The sequence below is a fragment of the Balaenoptera borealis genome (genome assembly GCF_965194805.1).
Source record: "Balaenoptera borealis genome assembly, chromosome: X".
Classification (NCBI taxonomy): domain Eukaryota; kingdom Metazoa; phylum Chordata; class Mammalia; order Artiodactyla; family Balaenopteridae; genus Balaenoptera; species Balaenoptera borealis.
Genome location: NC_138881.1, coordinates 37042167 through 37062459, shown reverse-complemented (window position 1 = coordinate 37062459; position 20293 = coordinate 37042167). Strand labels below are relative to the sequence as shown.

The 20293-nt window shown below is 39.9% G+C and overlaps 1 protein-coding gene across 4 annotated transcripts; it reads right to left on the bottom strand.

Annotated features, from left to right (window-relative positions):
* Positions 1 to 3504: 3504 nt before the first annotated feature.
* On the bottom strand, positions 3505 to 19416 carry DDX3X (DEAD-box helicase 3 X-linked). Of its 4 annotated transcripts, none has more exons than XM_082378159.1 (17): positions 19260 to 19416; positions 16268 to 16325; positions 14252 to 14299; positions 12161 to 12293; positions 11061 to 11219; positions 10882 to 10996; positions 10297 to 10432; positions 9092 to 9177; positions 8785 to 8883; positions 8515 to 8675; positions 7947 to 8091; positions 7720 to 7864; positions 7348 to 7529; positions 7139 to 7256; positions 6679 to 6832; positions 6276 to 6415; positions 3505 to 6075 (listed from the first exon to the last, which is right to left on the bottom strand). In XM_082378159.1, the coding sequence occupies exons 1-17, from the start codon at positions 19302 to 19304 to the stop codon at positions 5996 to 5998; spliced, it is 2004 nt and encodes a 667-aa protein (XP_082234285.1). In that variant the 5' UTR covers positions 19305 to 19416; the 3' UTR covers positions 3505 to 5995. The 4 variants fall into 4 exon arrangements, with proteins under 4 accessions (XP_082234285.1, XP_082234286.1, XP_082234287.1 ...); XM_082378160.1 differs by having other exon boundaries at positions 6276 to 6412; XM_082378161.1 differs by having other exon boundaries at positions 10882 to 10981.
* Positions 19417 to 20293: the final 877 nt, after the last annotated feature.

The following is a 20293-nucleotide window of genomic DNA, read 5'->3' as shown; positions in this document are numbered from 1 at the left end:
GCTTCCCTGGTGGCGCAGCGGTTAAGAATCCGCCTGCCAATGCAGGGGACACGGGTTTGAGCCCTGGTCCAGGAAGATCCCACATTCCACGGAGCAACTAAGTCCGTGAGCCACAACTACTGAGCCTGCGCTCTACAGCCCATGCTCCGCAACAAGAGAAGTCACTGCAAGGAGAAGCCCGCGCACCGCAACAGATTATCCCCCGCTCGCCACAACTAGAGTAAGCCCACGCACAGCAACGAAGACCCAACGCAGCCAAAAATAAATAAAATTTTTAAAAAAGAATATATATTCTAATTATATAAAATTTGTTCAATAAGAAGCAACAGAAAATCTTTTAGTCAGAAGCAAGTATTGTCATTATTTTAGCATTCCCTTCTATGTATTTTCAAAATAGTTGAGATCATTCTACACTAATTGTAACCTGCCCTTTCTTCCACCCATTAGAGAAATTATTTTCTCCACATCCGTTATAATTGTAAATGGCAGCTTAATATTCTGAGTACAATACATAAAATTATTTTAAACATTAATATAGCTCCAATTCCAGCTAGAAGGAACAGGGTGAACAAAAACTAAGTCAGAGGCAGAGTGTGGGACGCACCTGGACAACAGCATATTCGGCTACTGTTTAAGGCATGAGAAATAAAAGCTGCAAAGGTAGACTAGTACCACACCATAGGGGCCACTTAATAGACTGCCATTAATTTGGTTGTATTATAATTTGGAATATAGAGATGATTCTGCCATGAACTACCTGAAGTATGATAATGGTATTTGGAACAAATGATAAAGGGTAGAGAACAGTAGACTCCATTCTAATTTTGCTGCATCAGCATTACCTAGGGAGCTTTAGGAACAAAAAAGCAAAAGCAAAACACAAGATCCCTGAGGGAACCCCAGAAATTTTATTAGGACAGTTGCCCCAGAATCACTTCCCAGGTACTTCTGTTGCAACCCAGCTGGGAAACCACAAAAGAAAAACTAGGTTCCAAGAGGACAAGGACTACACCTGAGTTCACTGTTACATTCCCCAATGCCCAATACTCAGCAGACCCCAAATCAGTTTTTGAATGAAACTTAAATCAACCTTTGCCTTGCAAATGTCTACTAAATAACCCACTAGAGCCTATCAGGTGACTGGGTCAGTTGAGGCTCCGAGACCTTTTGGCATACCATTAATCAACTGGTGTTAGGTAAATGAGATGGACTGTTGAAACCCTAGGTGTGGAGTGCACCCACATTAGGATGAGTGGAAAATGAAGAATGAGAATTTCCAGCCCAAGATGGAAGAGGTATTTTTTATTCTACTTTTCTTTTAAAAATGTCATCTTCAGTGTTAAAAGGAAAAGAGGGGCAACCCCAATTATAAACCATGACTATATCTGCAAAATACAATAAAATCAGAACTGAAACAGTGCATTCATCCACAGAAAACCCAAGTGTCACAGGGCTAACAGGCCCACCTAGTGATCCTTTGAAGAGGAAGGAAATTAGGGATGTGGTTGGGTGCCCAGAGGATAGAGGTAACATCAGTACTTTATTCTTCATCCATCCACCAGTTCACTAGCATTTGGGTTGTTTCCACTTTTGGGTTGTGAATAATGCTACGAACATTCACATGCAAGCCTAAGCTGTAGATTCTTTCTCCTGGGTAGAATTCTCCTAGGAGTAGAACTGCTGAATCATATAATTCTGTTTAAAAAAAACCCCAAAACCTCCATGTTTAACTTTTGTTTTGAGACACCTCCTCTTAATGTGTTGACCTGTTGTTTCCTCTCATAATAAACGTTTCCATGTCATGAAATTTTCTTCCACAATACAGCTGAACATAGTGCTGTATCAAAATAATCTTATTTCTGGAATTACTCTAAACACAACCCAGTCAGATGTAGGTAGGGAAAATGGAGATAAAAATGAATCAGAAAGAAATGGAGAAGTCACTAGAGGAGAGCCGCATTAGAATCAGACTAAACATGCTGAAAAGTAGACTATAAACTGACATGAGAAGCAGCAGCAAAGCAGTTTAAAACATACCCAGAATCGTGTTCAATGAGAACAGAAATGTTGAGGAAAAAAAAAAAATCCCAAACTGAACCCGTAACTGCAGTGAATGAAATCTCTGCAATCTGGTGGAGAGGGGGATTAAGAGCAGTCAACACCCAGATATCTTAAGTTACTGAACTTCAGAATGCACCTGTGACCACTTCAACCGGGTCACTTAAAGAGGGCAAGAAAAAAAGCCATCGGAACAAATTTATGTCTAAGCATCAAGACACTGGATATTTTCAAACATGACCCCTGTAAATCGTTTTTTGAAAAATATGATGTTGAAATTCAGCTGAGAGATGGAACGAACCCAGGAACACTTTAAAAGTGGGGAAATAATGAATTTATGTATTTAAGTATCTACAGAAATGTTAATAAACTTGGGTAAACATCTGCTAGACTAGAAATAATCTCAAGAATTTAGGCAGTTCCTCCAGAGCAGTTATCTTAAGTGTTCACTCCTCATAATTTACATAAAAGGGCCAGTGAACCACGCTTAGAATCCAATTTCACTCTATTTGAACCACCTTCAGCCATTTGACTCTTTTCCATCTTGCCATTCTAAGGCAACCTCTTTCCACGCTTTTGATTAAGTTGACTCAACTACCTTCCTATCTCCAAAATCAGTATAGCATATTATGCTCCAAAATTCTGCCCTACAAATTTAGGCTTGCTGCTCTGAAATTACAACTGATAAGCTCCGAAAATATAACTATCCAGAACCAAGTATGTCTTTACAATGCAAAAAAGTTCTTAATCATACTGTAAAACTAGAACTCAAAACTGCAACAAAAGGTGAATACATGTACTTTCATTAAGTGAAGCCATACCAAATTGCCAACATTTGACCATTTTTGACCCCCAAAACCAGAATAACCGTTTAATTTGGTTCATCACAACTTGTTAGAAGTTATCCAGTTAAGGCTCTCGTATCATCTCCTGTTAACTGGCAGCAGCTGCCTGCAGCAATGTGTGGTGAAACTGGATGTCAGCAAATAAAACTAAAGGTAGACAAGGCACACCCAGGCCATCTCTATCAACCTGACCCCAAATACATTCTTATCCCTAAGTACTTACCACACTTGTTAGATTACTAATACATTTGATTTTTACCCAATTCATTTTTCCACTGTTCAACCATCCTTTGTATCAAGTGCTTCCAAGAACAGAGATTCCCCTCCCCATAAATTTCAAACTATAATCAATAAGGTGTATAAGAACCTTTTAGATTTCCATCTATTACAAAAATCCTTTTTTCACTCTACTCCAAACACACACCATCTTCATCATTTATTAAAATTGCACCAGAGTAATTCTGTATCCAGGAGGCATTTCAAAATCAGCACTGGATGGCAACCCAAAAAATTACATCTTACAACTAACTCTTCAGGCAAGAGCACAACTTTATTTTCACCTCTAATAATAAACCACAATTGACAACACCAAAAGAAACTGTGCAGTTCAACTTTTTATTTTAATAAAATCAGAATATGCACAGCACATGCAGTGCTAGCATCTAAACTAATACAATAAGCAATTACTAAAGCTACAGTGACTTGAGGTTCAATCTTCACATTCAGCAAGTTTAAATCCATCTTATGTGATTTTTGAAACCTTATAACTGAAAATATTGCTTGCTGATAAAACTTGCTCAAATGCTATCACTGAATGTACAAGTCACTGATTATGCCAATACAACAAAGATAACCACATGTTTGAGGATTGCAATGAGCCAGACATTCACTGAAAAAAAAAAAAATACACACAACGAAACAAAACTCACACAATATCTGAGAATCTGGACACTTCGTATCAGTGTTTTGAAGTGTTTCATTAATATCTTAAGACAAGTGTATCAAAACCTTGGCATGATTCAATTTAAAGTCGCCAATTTTATTTTTACTAACATCAGAAAGTTATGGCTACACTGCCAATGCCGGGTCTGCTTAATTTGACTTAAGAGTTTAATATGACTTAACATTAAAAGCTCACACTACCCCGAAATATATAATTTCACGCATACGGTGACATTCAACATTCAAGTGCCAGTGTTTTTGTACTGTCTTTTGGTCAAGTTTCTTTAAACTTTCAAAGAATCACTTTTAGGCTTACAAAAATAAATATTTGTCAAAATGTTCAATAAATATTACATAAAACTAGCAGCAAAAAGTATCTAGAAATCTGTCGTGTGCAAATAGTTTTCTTCCCAACTATCATTCCCATGGTCCCAAATAAATTTTAGAATCTAGTCCCATCCCCTTCCTAGACAAGCTGCGTTCAACAATCTCCAAGAGACAAAATAAGATTGGAAGTATAAGGACACGCACACAAGACATATATATAAAATTCTCTGAATGTGCAATAAAAGAAGTACTTTGTAAAAAGTTATGGGCAAAATGTACAAGGGCCTAAACCTAGACTAATTGAAATAGCACCATAACAAATGACCTCAATACTGTCAAGTGCACCTACTTAATAAAAGTTTTAGAACAAGGCACAATACACTTGAAAATCTATTGCACTTTAGGAAATTTTTGCCATCTTCCTATGCCACTGTAAAAAGATTGAGCGTTTTGATCACCGCATTCTGGCCACAAAATTAGCACAGAATTCAAAGTGGCAGAGGCATTTTAGTGGTGGACAATGCTCATCTTTGGCCAGATTTAGCATAAACAGACTATAAATACAATGGAAACCTATGCAACTAAAACTGACTAAAACTGCACTGTATAGCAGAATTGACACCTTGTGCAGTTATGTACATATTTCCAACCTGTGTGATCTCAAAGATTTCAGTTTGTTACTCTTCTGGAGCCATTTTTACAAAGTCTATAGTAAGCCAGTTTAACATCTCAACGCAGCTTGAACAGAGTAATGTAAATCGGCATTTAAAATAAAGCCTGCTGCATTAATTCTTCCTGTTCATACCCTCTTGACCAAAAAACATCAACACTAGCATGCGTTATTAGACCAAAAATCATCCAGGGCCCTAATGAGGGCTGGTCATTGCTGTGGTCAGCCATTCTACCATTTCAGTTTCATTTATGGCAGGCATTTAAAAAGTCTAAGTAGATGAATTCTCCTAAAAACCTATCTCAAGTTATCAGACCTTTAAACTTTCCCTGTAATAGTTAGTATGCCCACATCTGGCTAGCTCATAATTAATGATCTGCCTAAACATTGAAAGAGGAATTGCTGTATTTACTTGCATTAACTTTGAAAACAGTGCTTTGAATGTATGCATGTATTCATACATCACCTCATCATGACTGGAATGGCTTGTTTAAAGACTATCAGGTTCTAAATACCTATCCAGGATAGAGTGAGCAAATCAGAACTTTAACTTAATACAGTTTGCCACATTAGAAACTAATTCCATTAATATGCTTCAAGACGTTTGTTGTTTGTTTTCCCCCAATCTGCAAGTATCAAAAAGCCCTAATGCAGGCTACCGCATAAGTTTTTTCCTTATAATATTTATGGATGAATCGATGATTCCTGTTAAGTTGTATCACACCTGTGTGCCAAGGTTTGATTTTAGCCCAAGTTCAGTATATTTATTTTGTCAAAACAATTGGTATCTTGAGCATTACTGAGCCAACAGGACATCAAAATAAAAAGTTGTCTAAAGTTAAAGGCACAGTACATTAACAAACAAATGATCCTCAGTCACAAAATTATAAATGCAGTTTGGGATGGGGGTTGGGAGGGGAGTTAATCCAAACTACAGCAATGAAGTCTTCAAACCACCTTCTGAACAGGGCTGCTGATTGTTCCTTTCAACTCTTCATGTGACCTTGAGCTCCCTTAAAAAAAAAATTTCAGTGGAGAATCACAGCTGGTAATGTACTGCGAGTTCTTGAAGCTACACAAGGTATAGTCTGGCTAAGTTACATGTGGTTTCCATATTAGCTTGTTTGGCAGGGTGACCTACTGCAAAGCAGGTTCAGTTACCCCACCAGTCAACCCCCTGGGAGTTATAATTTCCTCCATATCCGTCACTGTTGTAAAAGCCTCCATAGCCACCTAATGAAAGATTTAAAAAAAGAAAAATTAATTAAGTCATCCACTATTTAATACAATCTTTCCCTTCTTTATTTTTGATGCAAAATTACAGAAAGCAATCTACAGGGCCGAACTTCCCAATATTTTAAATTATGCTTTGAAAAAGATGGAAAAGAAAAAAAACCCCTTCCCAAAGATATGAGGTTAAAAATAAACATTACCTCCACCAAACCCTCTGCTGCTGCCATGGCCGCCTCCACCACTGCGGCTGCTGCTGGCGCGGCTGCTGCCAAAGCTGGAACTGCTGGGACCACTACTCTGTCGATAGTCTCTGGCACCAAATCCTCCACTGAATCTACTACTACAAGGACAAAATGTGTTAGAGTTCACATAAAGATGAAATTTCGACCAGATAACCCAAATCTTGTTAAAACTTCCCAATGACCAATATCTGATTTTCCAATTCAAACAATTCCATCCAGCCCTATCTTCCCTAATAGTGATTTTTAAAAGGCCTTAGCTGTGAAAAGGCTGACACCAACTTAATGTCACTTAAATAACCTTGAAAAGTTAACCTTGGACATAGCACCCATCCCCATCATTATACACCATTTGTTAACTCACCTTTTGGATCGTCCACGACTGCTACCCTTGTAGTGGTGTTCATAAGCCATGTTTTCTAACCAAGATGGCACTTCTTGTTTAGCTTCAACAAGAAGATCCAACAAATCCTTGGTAATATTTATGTTCCTCTCATTAAAGAATGAGGTGGCAAGGCCTAAAACAGTTCCAAAAAGTACATAAATTAAGGTCTTCCATAAAGTAGCACAGTATTACTTTCATATTAGAGTATTAAGTAGAATACTAAAAAAACAGCACTATAAAAAAGCACTACTATTTGCTATTTAACCAACTCAAAGTTCTTTGAACAAACCCTGACTTTTCCTTCCACTTCTGCTAAGATATATCTTAATCGCATTCCTTGAAAATAGGAGTTCTTCTAATAAGATCCTGAAAGTTCTTTGCTGCAAGAATCACACTGAAAATCAGAAACCACCACACCATCAAGTAACCACACACTTACCAAGGTTTCCTACACGTCCTGTACGGCCAATGCGATGTACGTATTCTTCAATATCACTGGGCAAGTCAAAATTGATAACATGTTTCACATTTGAAATGTCCAGTCCTCTTGCTGCTACCTAGAAAATAACTTCTGTTACATATGGTCCATTTAAAGAAAGCAAATAGTTGAACATGGCGACCTTGAGAGTAAGATTGTATTATACATACTGCTGTAGCCACTAGAATCGGGCTTTTTCCTGAGCGGAACTGGTGAAGAGCCTCTTCTCTATCTCTCTGAGATCGGTCTCCATGGATACTCGTACAGGCATATCCTTCATGGTACAAGAAATCCTCTAGAGAATCTGCACCCTTTTTGGTCTCCACAAACACTAAGGTCAGTGAATCTTTGCCTGAAGTTAAAATATTACAAGGTTTCTGTCACTAAGAGTGGCTTGGTTCTCTTTGCACTTAATAAACTTGCAAATAGAGGCAATTAAAATAGACCGTTTCAACAGAATGTTTTGGATGAGGAGGAAAAGCAATAAAGGTGATCCAAATGGATTTATTACCTAAACCACCAGAGTGATGCTAAAATTATACCTGTTGCATTTAGAAGGTCAAGCAGAAATGACCGTTTGTCTGACTCTTCCACCCAGACTACTTTCTGTGTGATGTTCTCAGAGGTAGAGCCAACTCTTCCTACGGCCAGAAAGATATACTCATCCAAGAAATCACGAGCAAGCATCTGAAAGAAAAAAAAATTATTTTATTATCTATTGAGATAAACAAATTCCTAACTAAATAAGATTTGCAGCATCAAACAATACCTGTATTTCCTTCGGGAAAGTAGCACTAAACATCATAGTGTGGCGAACTCCCTTTGGTGGCATAGTATCTTGTTCAACGATTCTACGTATTTGAGGCTCAAACCCCATATCCAACATCCGATCAGCTTCATCTAACACCAAGTATCTGCCATGAAAAAAAAAAAAAAATCCAGTTTAGAATTTGAGGAGAAAAGACAGTTTTAATACAGCTGTTTCTATAAGCACAATTAATTATTCATTCAGGTAGTTAAATTCCTCACACCACACAATTTGACCCATGTACGTGAGACAAAGCACAGGATCTTTGCCACTAAATAAATGGTCCAAGATAGTACACCCAAATTAGCTCTTATACTTGACTCTGGTCCCAAAGTCTGGTCATTCTCAGACTCTACTAAAATGTCACCGATTTTTCAACATTAAAATTACAATGAGCAAACTTTCTGGAAAAGCTGGAAGACTAAAATAAATCTCTTCTCCATCTTAAAATTTATGGACAAGTTCCAAAAAACTAATGGCCAGTAATTTTTTAAGTTAATGCATTCCACACATTTAAAAATTAACATACTTGCAGAAGTCTAATCCAATCTTCCCTCTTTCCATCATATCCACTAGACGTCCTGGAGTGGCTACTAACAAGTGGCATCCACGTTCTAAGTCTCGAATTTGCTGACCAATATCAGCACCACCATAAACCACGCAAGGACGAACTCTAGATCGGTATGAAAACTGTAAGCAAAGAAATTTTATCAACTTTAAGGCCAAGATTTTTACGTGGTCATAGAACACTGCATCACAATCAATGAGAAAGCCGATGATCTCTGAAATGCATACTTACTTTCCTGGCTTCCTCGTAGATCTGTACAGCCAATTCTCTAGTTGGTGCTAACACCAAGGAGATTGGGTATTGTTTGCGGCGCCCATACCGTCCATTTTCCTAAGAAATAATTTATAAGTTAAACTCTTAACATCCTTTTTTAAAGGTTCATTACACATAATTCCCTTCTGTAATTCACGGATGATATGTAAAAACTGTTTCTAATTATATAGGTTAGAATACAAGTCTTACTGTCATTTAGAAAGCTTTCTCAACAGCTACCTACAAGGTTCTACAATCATTTCCCACTTTATATAGAAATATTTACCTTCATGGCCCTCAAAGCCTCGCCTGGACCATCAGAATAAATCTGACTCAAGATGGGCAAAAGAAATGCTGCAGTTTTTCCAGACCCTGTTTAAAAGAAAGCATATTCATTTAACCACAGAAAAACCTGCTTATTATTTTTGAATATATATTGGTAGATGACAGTGTTTTTTTTTTTAACTGCCCAACAACTTAACAATTAATTAGCAATTTTACTTTATTCCCAAATTAATTTTCTAAAAATTAATGGCTAATTAAAAAAATACCAAGTGACAACTGATCAATCTGTAATAGGAGTTAGCAAACTAAGGCCCAACCTGTATCTTTGTAAATAAAGCTTTACTGGAATATAGCTGTGACCAATAATTTTACATATCATCTATGGCTGCCTTCATACAACAGCAGAGCTGAATGGTTGCAACAGAGACCACATGGTCCATAATCCAAAAAAATATTTTGTTCATTTACAGAAAATGTATACCAAACTCTGGTCACTCACAATGTAGTAGTATTCACTTCTTCGCATTTGTGCAAAGAGAGCAGGAATTCTGTCTCAAAACTGGTGTCAATTTCAATTTTTTTAACACTTCCTTGAAGGTACTGTACATACTGATAATGTATAAAGGATGACATTCTCACTCTTCCATAGGGAAAGAAAGATACCAAATTATTCAAGTGCCATATATTTTTATTGGGAGAATCTTGTCACTCTTTCAAACTGGCCAAACTCACACAGATATAATAAAGCCTGTTCTCAATTCAGAGGCTATAACTACCCCCATTCCCAAAAGATGGGAAGTAAGGACCCTTCCCTTGGCCACATTCCCATGGATCGCAAGCTATTCTCTAATCTTATCCTTCTTATCCCAGATACAATAATGTTATAGTGCTAACTTTCCCACCACTGCAATCACAATAACCTATCCCTGTTGCAGCAATATCAGGGTCATGACTTTCTATAGGCTATCCCCAAGACACCCTAATGGAAACACTAGAGGTAATACAGGATACAAAGGGCTAAGACAAAAGAGATACCATCCAGCTACTCCTTATCTATATCAAAGTGTACTAGTCAGGCTACAAACAGGACTCGAGCTTCCTCATGAAACTTAGATACTTCAGGCGTATTTTTTTGGTATTGGTTTTATGAGAGCAAGCAGAGTTAAGGTATTCTGGACAACTTTTTACTTTATCAAGTCTGCTTACCTGTTTGGGCACAAGCCATCAAGTCTCTCTTCTCTTTGATAATAGGAATAGCATGCTTTTGCACTGGAGTCGGACGAGTGTAGCGAGTAAGCTCAATGTTTCCCATAATAATTTCTCCCATCTCAACATCACTGAACTATCAAGAAATTCATCAGGGTTAAATAGGTAGAAATGCTACCTGGAGCCATTTTGCTTTATACAAATACAATGGGGGAAAAAACCCCTATCAACCAACTTGTACTTTAGTTTACAGCTGCTTTAAATAAAAGTTATCGTGTTAACATTTTGAGGGGCAGGGGGAAAAAACAACAACAACAACCCCCTAAGCTTAACCTACACTGGAAAAGTTTTGGGTTCCTCCCATGTCTGACCTATTTTCTATTTCAAATTTTAGTAATGGTAACATTGAACTCAATCTCCCCCTTTCCACAAACCAACGAGGCAGGCTTTTAGAGTAACTTTAAAAGATTGTTAACACAAAGCAGGCATGGTCTATATAGGCCTTTAGGAAGCCCATCTTATCTTGATGTGCTGTGAAAATACTTACACTTCCCTCTGTCTTAAAGGTCAAGCAAAAATACTTACACTTTCAATGTGTGGAGGACAGTTGTTGCCTGTTGCCTCAACTGGAATGTCATCGTATTTTTCAAAGTTAATCCCGGTGTTGCCTCCAGAAAAAAGTTCTCTGAAATCAGAAGATCTGTAAGTTTGTTATACTAGCCAATAAGGCTTCATCACAATTAACATACATTTCAAAAACTTACTGTTCCAAGCGTTCACTTGGCGGGAGTGGTTTTGACCAATCATCTTCATCTGATTTGTCACACCAGCGACTATTTCCGCCACGTTCATATTTTCCAAAGCCACCTCTTTCACCACGGCTGCCAATGCTGTCATAGTCACCTCGTCCACGATCATCAAACCTGAACAGCACAAGCAATTAATCAGAATCTTATCATTTAACCATTATCAGATTCCTACCACTACTCTAGAACTGTGCCTGAAGAGAAGTTCATTATGGCTAATTTCAAGGATGTCAACAGTCCAGCTCAGGCTTACTCTTATTTGACAAATAAGGCCCTCTAACCAGATTGTATCATTTACATATTTTCTAAATTCAGTATCCTTCTTTATTCTTATTACACAGCCTACACAGGCGTCATACATGTTGAAATTGAATCACGTCTTTATACTTGAAACTAATAGAGTATTGTAAATCAACTGTAGTTCAATAAAAACAAACTACGCTTGGGAGGGGCGGGGGGAGGGGGAAGAATCAGTCTTATACACATGAAACCAACATATAACTTACACCTTTAAATGTTCTCATCCAAATATTTCTAGTGGTAGGGAAAAGAGGAAAGTATCACACCAAGTATCAATTGTCCCAGTTATATCAGGATGCTACTTAAAGGACAATTCACCTGTGTGACAAACTTTGGATAAAAAGGTAGAAAATAATCCTTACCTGAATTAAGATGTTTTTAGTTTTAGGCCTGTTTTCGAAAAATCAGGACACAGAGGACTAACCACAGCTATTAGGCGCATGAGGTCAGTTCACCACACTTGTGTAATCAAAAATATAAGGTGTTTAAAACTCGTCATATAGAATATCCACGAAAATGTCAACCAAATTAGGCCATTCACTAAAACTCTTTTAAGTAGAATATGTAAAACCAGAGAAATATAAAAATAACTGATTTCATTATGCCAAAAGGCATGTTCTTCTAATTCTTGAATAACAAGTTCAATTTAGTAGACCTCTTACAGTTAATACATAAATATGATTAAACAGACATAATACCAATTTCTAAATTGTTGTATTGTACATGTAAAAAAGGCAAGAAAATAAGAAATCACTCACCTTCCCCTTGATCCACTTCCACGATCACTGAAGAAACTAGACTTCCCTCTTGAATCACTACGGCAACCAAAACTGCTGTATGCATCCTTATCTTTACTAGAACTCCACCCTGAACTGTCTTTATCATAGAATCCTTCCAAAAAAAAAAAAAAAAGGCAAACCCATTTTATTATATTATTTAGAAAATGACAATACTTTAAAACATGTTTCCGAATCTGAAGCCCTCTAACTGACTATCCCATCTCTGGACCAGAGGGACAATGGAAATATTCCTACCACGGCACTAGAATATACTGTGCACTAAACAAAGCAATCGACAGTCTGAAAATGTTCTGAATGAATACCACTTCTAAAAGGTCAATAGCTTTGCCTGTAACACAATGATTATGGTATTGTTACATGACCATCACAATTTAACTTCCATTCATTTTATAAGTGTGAATGAGTTTACTAGGAGTTACCATTATTTCAATGTCTCTTAAAAGTGACATTCATTTAAAACATTAAGAATGTCAGTTTACTTGGTTTAATACAGTATTTCTTAGTTTCAATAGTAAAAAGTTTAAGAACAGTGCTCTGTTCACATGAAGTACATACTACCAGATGAGAATTAGGAATATATAGAAAAAAGGAAAATCCTCATCCCTACACAACTCAGTGTAGACAGGTTCCTAGGGTACAGCTATAAACATTCAGTAAGAGGGGATGACAAAGGTGTAAATTATCCCAACAGGTAGACGGTTTAAAGACAAGTAGAGGGTTTAACTAGCTTCAGTGACACTTTATTAAACAGTCAGAGATAGTTTATAAGTTAAGTTACTTTCCTTCCACCTCCTGCCTCTACCAGCCAGGTGATCAACAGTCTTAGCTACCAATAAAGAGCTGAGTTAGATTTCTAAGATCTCTTTCAGCTCTAACTCCTATATGATACTGCCTCTCTCCCTGCTGATTCCTGTCATTGCAACGAAGGGAGAAAAGCACTAAATATACACAGGAGTCAATTTCAGCTACTGCATTCTAAGAAATGAGCACCCATGACGATAAAGACTCTACAGTAAATAAAAGCAATGATATGATATCTGTAAAACAGGACTGATGATAAATATCAGATGGTTTGTTATAAAGGTTAAATAAGATGGTGTATTAATAGCATTTGATATAGGGTTTATCTTACAGTAGACAAAGTGAATGCTGGCTACAAATAAATACCTATGGAATCCAAAAAAAAAAAAAAAAGCAATGATATGATAGCTAAGAAATTATAATACAGATTTTATATTCCATGTATTGCCAGGGACAGTGAAGCTAACACGGACTACCTATGGATATGGAGAAACGACAGCAAACCATGTGCTTCTGTGGACTCTCCACCCTTCCAATCCTGCCTTCCTTATCCACTATCTTCCCTCTTCTTGACCTTCAGTTTTCCTGACCTTCCCCTTTTCCTCCAAATCTCAGATCACCTATTTTATGGAATACACAGCACCCAAACAATTGTCCAATTGTCCCATAATATGAGCCATATACTAGTTCTCTGTCACTTATTTACAAAGTTAATGGGAAAAGACCAGCTGTTGTGATACCTTTTAGACAAGACCCTTCAAATGAAGCAGTTAAGGCAAGGAGATGAAGCCAGAGAATCACTCCCATCTATTGGGAGCGTGCCCAATGCTTGTTAACTATTCCCCAATAACCCCATCTTCATTTTGGCACCTCTGCAAGACAGAAATAACTGGGTTGTCATCACTATGCAGCAGTTTGGTTTACACAGTAATGGGTGCCCAATCACCTTTTTCAAATTGAAATCATGCTGTGAATGATTACAAACACAGGTTAAGCACAAGACTAGTGAAATTGTACAAAACCATGCCCTTGGCCTCAGAAGAGTTTGACATAGGCAATGCAGTTTTCCACTGTCTGACATTAGATGAGTTTTTCCAAAATGAGTAAACCCTAATATCTGAAATAGTTCTGCCAGTAGCAGAGGTGAGGCACAATGTTTACAGACTTCTCCAGGTGTCTCATTTTCCCTAGGCTCCAACTTCTAAATGCAGCAAGAATTAGGTATACCAAGTTGTTCAAAGGACGTACCTTTAGTAGCTTCTCTGTTCCTTAAGTGAGGAGGAATATAGCGCCCTTCTAAAAGAAATTAACAAAGTTAAACTTCATATTCCATAAAACTTTAAGTTAAAGCTTTTTGGCCAAAATTTGTGCTATTAAAAAACAGTCCTGGAAAGAAATTTTTTAAATCTATAGTCCTCCAGTCTGACTATGTACTTGGAAATTGAGAAGTGGGGAAAAAAAAAATCTACTTTTATTTTAAACGGGTTATTGCGTTAATAAGTAGAATTTTAAAAGGGAAAGGAGAACTTTCCCTTTCCCTAGGTTTGACTTGGAACCTAATAGTTGAAATCTACAAATACATAAATTTAACTTGTCACTAGTGGTTAATTTAACACAATATTTTAAAAGGCCTGCTATGATTTCAGAGAATTGTCACAAACTAACAAAAGAGTTACAACGTTAAGTATTACTACAACAACCTAAAAAACATGTAACAAACATTAATAAATCATTTAACATGTAGCAGAAGTGTTACTGTAACAACCCAAAAGTAATAAACATGTAACTAGCCACTAAGAGGTTTTTTTGTTTCTACCCTGGTTAAGTTCCAAGACATAGAATACATATGTAACATAGGAAAGTTGCAAGAGGGGGAATGATTTCAAGGAACTGTGAATTTTAATTCGAGACTTGCAGAATTTAAGGAAAGTCAACTGTTTTTCTGTATGCACAAGAATACAGCCTAGACAATGGATGAGAATCAAAAGCAAATAATGTATATATCCACCAAGTAAAGTCAACTTGTTTTATTACTAGTTAATCTGCAATTTAACTTTTTCACTTCTGGGTTGAATTAATTATTAAAGATCTCCATTAGAATGATCAAGTCCTAAATGATTCTCAGCATGCCAAATAAAGTGAAATTTAAAACAAATACAAGTAACTGTGCCCAGTGAGGCCCTCCTTGCCTAAAAATGAAGACCTGCCCTTTACTATGCAACAAAGAGAGCTTGAAGAAATGGTGCTTTTAGACCTTACATACAGCCGATACACATTTTTTTTTCCTCTTTTTGGTTAATAGGGTAGGAAGAGACCTGAGCCAAAAGCAGGTCTATTGCCAATAATAAACCACCAAGATCCCCTACACGTTAATACTAATCTCTACCAAGTATCCAAAAAACCCTTTTAAGAAAAAAAAAATTAAATAAAACTTCTATATCTAACTTTTCAAAAGAATACAACAATTCAGCATTTAAAATCCTAACCACCACCCCAAGATTCATTATGGCCTTGTTCTATTATTTTTTTTTTAAATATTTATTTATTTGGCCGCACCAGGTCTTAGTTACAACATGCGGGATCTTTAGTTGTGGCATGCAGGATCTAGTTCCCTGACCAGGGATCGAACCCGGGCCCCCTGCATTGGGAGTGCAGATTCTTAACCACTGGGCCACCAGGGAAGTCCCTAGCCTTGTTCTATTATTAAGTCTCATGTTCTTCATGGGAAAGGGATAGCTGTAGCTGATGAATGTGAATGTTCCCTTTATTCAGTTTAATTCTGGTAGATTCACTCTAATAGTGATATACACATTCCCATCACCTTTAAGCTGGGCTCAGGATTCATAATAGACATAATCAAACCCTTCTAGAGATAATTTGTGTTTTGTATAAGGTCCTTAATGATTGTTTTCATTCAAGAAAACTATTCCGTTCTGTTATAAAAAGACCACAAAGTGGGACTTCCACTGCAAGGGGCATGGGTTGTACCCCTGGTTGGGGAACTAAGATCCTGCATGCTGCACGGTACGGCCAAAAAGAAAAAAAAAAAAAAAAAAAAAAACCCCCAATGCTACCCACCTAATTCTTTACACAGTAAAAACTGGCAGAGAAATTCTTAAATTTTAAACAAATCCAACGAAATATTAAGGTATTAAAGCTCTAATACTCAGTAACACAGCATTGTAAATCAACTGTATTTCAATGAAATAATTTTTTTTAAAAAGCCCTAATATTCACAGTAAATCCATAAAATGTTTTACTTACTGCTGGCGGTACTTCCTCCACTCTGATTATCAGAAGAGTTCAGGTCTAGGCCAGCAAACTAGAAAAGAGTTAAACTTTGGTTAGCAGCCCATGTGCAGAAATATTACACTAAGAGAAAACTAGTCTTGCTCTCTAGCATTTACTAGCACTAGTTGCCCTGTCTGCCTCACCCGGGATGTGAAACTCTTAAGGAGAATGTGACTAGGAATGTGCTTCGGAGACAATTAGGTTGTAAGCAAATGCAAAATAACTTTACTACAGTACTACTGTATATACTGCAGAAGGTACCACACCAAGATGGTGGTGCTATCCAGGAGAAACTGGGTCCAAATTTAAGTCATTCATTCAAAATGAATCTTCCCTGTAATGTTTTCCATAGTAAAAGTTCAAGAAATTTAAATTATTTTAAAATGTCAAATAGTCATTGGATTCATTTTAGCTCCAAACATTTGGAAACAAATGTTTTCAATGCCCCCAGCTTTCTACTTGGAATTATTTTAAACCTACAAAGCACACCTGAAGAATGTCAGAACAAAAATTTTATCGACCATTTTGTAGTTCCTTTATCCCTAAATACTGCACAAATATTTTAAATTAGAGTAGCACTCTTCAGAACAAAAATTAATATAACCACCACTTACTGAGCACTACTAAGCACAACCCTATGAAGTAGGTACCTACTTGTTCTCCCACTTTCACAGTTAAGTTCAGAACACTTCCGACATAAATGGCACAACTGGCATTTAGTGTCCTTAATGAGTAGGACACATTTTACTGCCTTTATCTCCACGTCTACCCGTCCCTTTACACTGGTAGCTCAAAGCCTCAACATTCTAAAAAAGAGATCTATCTTCGTCGCATTCTGTAATAACTAAGCAAACTATTTACAAGCAATAGGGGGAAAACTATATGTGCCAAAAGCAGTGTTTCATTTTTTTAATGTACCCAGTCACAGCACTATTGCCACCTGTTTGCAAAGGTGATACGCTATACCATAACGTTTAAGTTCTCTGTTAAAAGCTCATGGTTATACTGTCAAATTGCAAGCATCATCAATGGAGGCACCGAAAATTGGAAGCAGATGCTAAATCTTGAAAACAAGTGAGTATGGTAAAGCAGCTCATTTCCTAATTCCTATCAGCAAAAATGCTGTCATGTTTTCTCGGCACTAGTTATCTCAGCAACAGACTGATACTTTAACGCACAATAGGAACAAACTTTCTTTTTGCACTTGTTGCAGTACGTTTTGTTATTAATTTTACACTTGGCAAACACTAAATGCTACTGTAAACTGTTAGGATTACGTTATTGCAATTTTCTCAGTTGTGAAATTAGCTTGCTGCTTAATTCTAACGACTCTGCATACTTTTTCCAATTACTTCGATTACAAATTTCATTCCTGCCTAGAATCTTAAATACAGCACTACCTACACGGCAAATGTTAAAACTGGGAACAGCCTATGCTCTTGATAAGAGATTTTTTATGTCTCTGCTCCATTTAACATATGACGCGTCAGCAATTTGGAGAATTCAAACTGATTCATTAATGGAAAAAATGCTCCCCCCAAAACAGGTCACTAAGTCCTTAAAAACATATTACACACGACTACATTAAAGTCTACTGACAATTCATTTGCGTCACTCGACTTCGTTTCAGAATTTCGGAGCTCGTGGTAGGCAGAAGTTTACTTAAAAGCAACAAACATCGCACTGAAGAGCGCGGTGCCACTGTTGCTGAGGGATGCAGACTTCCTGCCACCTCAGCCCAGAACCTCTCCTCTACCTCTAAACCCTTAGAAGAGGGCGTTCCGGTTAAGACGACAGACCCGGAGTCTCTGACCTATTTCAAAATTTCAGTCCACAAGCAGCAACAAGTCAACAACAAAATTGTTTATTTCTCCCCAAACCACATTCCGGGTGTTTTCCTCTGGCCGGGTCCCTAATCAAACGCCGGCATCAAAGTGGCCTAACCCTGAGGACACTCGTACACTCCGTGGCACCCCCTCCCCCCAAACGACGCGCGGCCCTGGGCTAAATCGCCACACAGTGACTACCGTGAGCATGTGAAGCGGGGCGGCCGCAAACCCCCCTGACGTCTCCCCACCGCGTTCAACCTCGAACTCTAGAGCCCGGCGCCACCGCGCACGCAGCGGCCCATTCTTCCCTCCCTCCCTCCCTCCCTTCCCCCCCTTCCCCCTCTCCCCTCCTTCCCCCCTCCCCCCCTAATCTTCTGCGTCACAAAACTTTCCACTCCGGAAACGCGGCCTCACGGGCCGTGGCTCCCGGCCTGCGGAAGCCGGGCTGGAGCGAAAAAGGCCTGCGGAAGGAAGCCCGGGAGGAACAAGATGCCCATCCATCCCCGTTTCCGGGCCCTCGGCGGCCCGGCCTCTCCCGCTCTTGGGCCGCAGCGCCGCCCAGCCACCCGACACCACACAAAGGAGGCCGCCGCCATTACCCCGCGCGAAGGCCACCCCCCGCGCCGCCCCCTCCCACATTCCAGGGCCGCGTTCCTCCTCCCGCTCACACGCGCGTGCACACACACACGCCAACGCCGCTCGGCTCTGACAGGAATCCGAGCCGCGCACGCCGCGAGCGCCGGAGCCCTCAGGACCAAAAAGGTCCCCATTCGAGAACCGCCGCGCCACCCCCCCCCCCCAAGGGTCACTAGTCAGTCGAGGTTCGCGCGTGCGCGCCTCCGCAAGAGCGCGCGCCCCCTCCCCCTCCGCCCGCCTGCGCACGCACACACAAAAGCCGCCATTGTGCTCAGACCGGGGACAATACCGCGAGCCAAGCAGGGGCCCCAGCGACAGCTACAAGTAGCATTCCTGTCACCTTCCCGTTCCCCCACAGCCCTGGGGCATTCACACTCACCAGCCCGAGGGACCCAGCAAATGGGAACTGAGGATACCAGCTAGCACTGCGCCACAAACCAGGTTAAGTGAGGGGAGGGAATTCATGCGGCAACAACCCTGGTAGGCTCCTTGCGGCTCACCTGCTGGTCCAGCCCGAGCGCATTTTCCACCGCCACATGACTCATCCCTGAAGAGTACCGAGAACTCGGAGTCTTCCGCTGCTGAGCTAATGTGTTTGGCTCACCGCAAAGGCCCTCTCACGGGAGAACTGCGGCTCTGAGGCGCACAGCGCGGCCACGGATCTAATATACCCGCTGGAACGGCTGCTACGTCAGCACGTAAGACGTGTGCCCTCCCTCTCACACCCGCACTCCTCCCGCCGCTACGACTTCTGCCTAGCTACTGCGCTCTCGTTTAGTCCTAACCTCGCGGGATTTCCTAGTCGGTCGCGTCCCCGGCTCGTCGTCCTACCTTGGCACTGAGAGCGCCAAATGCTGTCCTAGTTCGCTTGAGTTCCACTTCCCCTGTCCTCCGCTATTACCCTAGCCAGGTCTAGGTCTCGAGATCTCGCGAGAATTCCTCACCTCCCGCTTTCCGCCAGCTGGGAAACCTTAAAATCTAATACAGGCCTATTCCCCCTTTCTTTCCGTAACGTCCCCGGTTTTCGCAGTTCCATTGTTTCTTGGGAGCGCTCTCTCCTTTCTCTCTCAGTCCCCCGGACTTGAAGATGTTGTGAGATTTCTCCAAACTAATTGGCCCTAGCGTTTTCGCGGGCAGACTCCCCGAAATCGGAGTTAGGCCAAGAGAGGCCCAAAGCCCAGGGGGCGGCGGGTCACGTGACTGCAGGTGTCGACCGCGGAGGCCATTTTATGGAGCAGGAAACTGGTTTTAAATAGAGTGCTCGGAATCGGGGGAGGAGAGGGGAAAGAGGGAGGGAGGAGGCGGGAAGAGGGGGGAGAGGAGGAGGGGAAAAAAGAGGAAGGAGGAGGGAAGAGGGCGGGATGGTGACCAGGGGACTGGGGAGAGGAGTGGAGGGGAGCCGGCGGCGCGCGCAGGTGGTGAGACGCTTTACCGCGCGGTTGCCTAGGCAGCGGGGGCACCGCCTAGGAAAGCCAGAGCCCTTCAGGTTCCCTACAGTCCGCCGACCCCGCGCCCCCCAAACGAGAGCGCTCTG

What these genes read in the sequence shown, in the direction of transcription:
- DDX3X (XM_082378159.1), bottom strand. Translation starts at nt 19,304, where the DNA reads ATGAGTCATGTGGCGGTGGAAAATGCGCTCGGGCTGGACCAGCAG. An exon ending in GGAAGTGGATCAAGGGGAAG is followed by an intron (nt 11,220 to 12,160) that starts GTGAGTGATTTC and finishes TGTGCTGTTCAG; the next exon opens with GTTTGATGATCGTGGACGAG. An exon ending in AGGACGTGTAGGAAACCTTG is followed by an intron (nt 6,833 to 7,138) that starts GTAAGTGTGTGG and finishes GAACTGTTTTAG; the next exon opens with GCCTTGCCACCTCATTCTTT.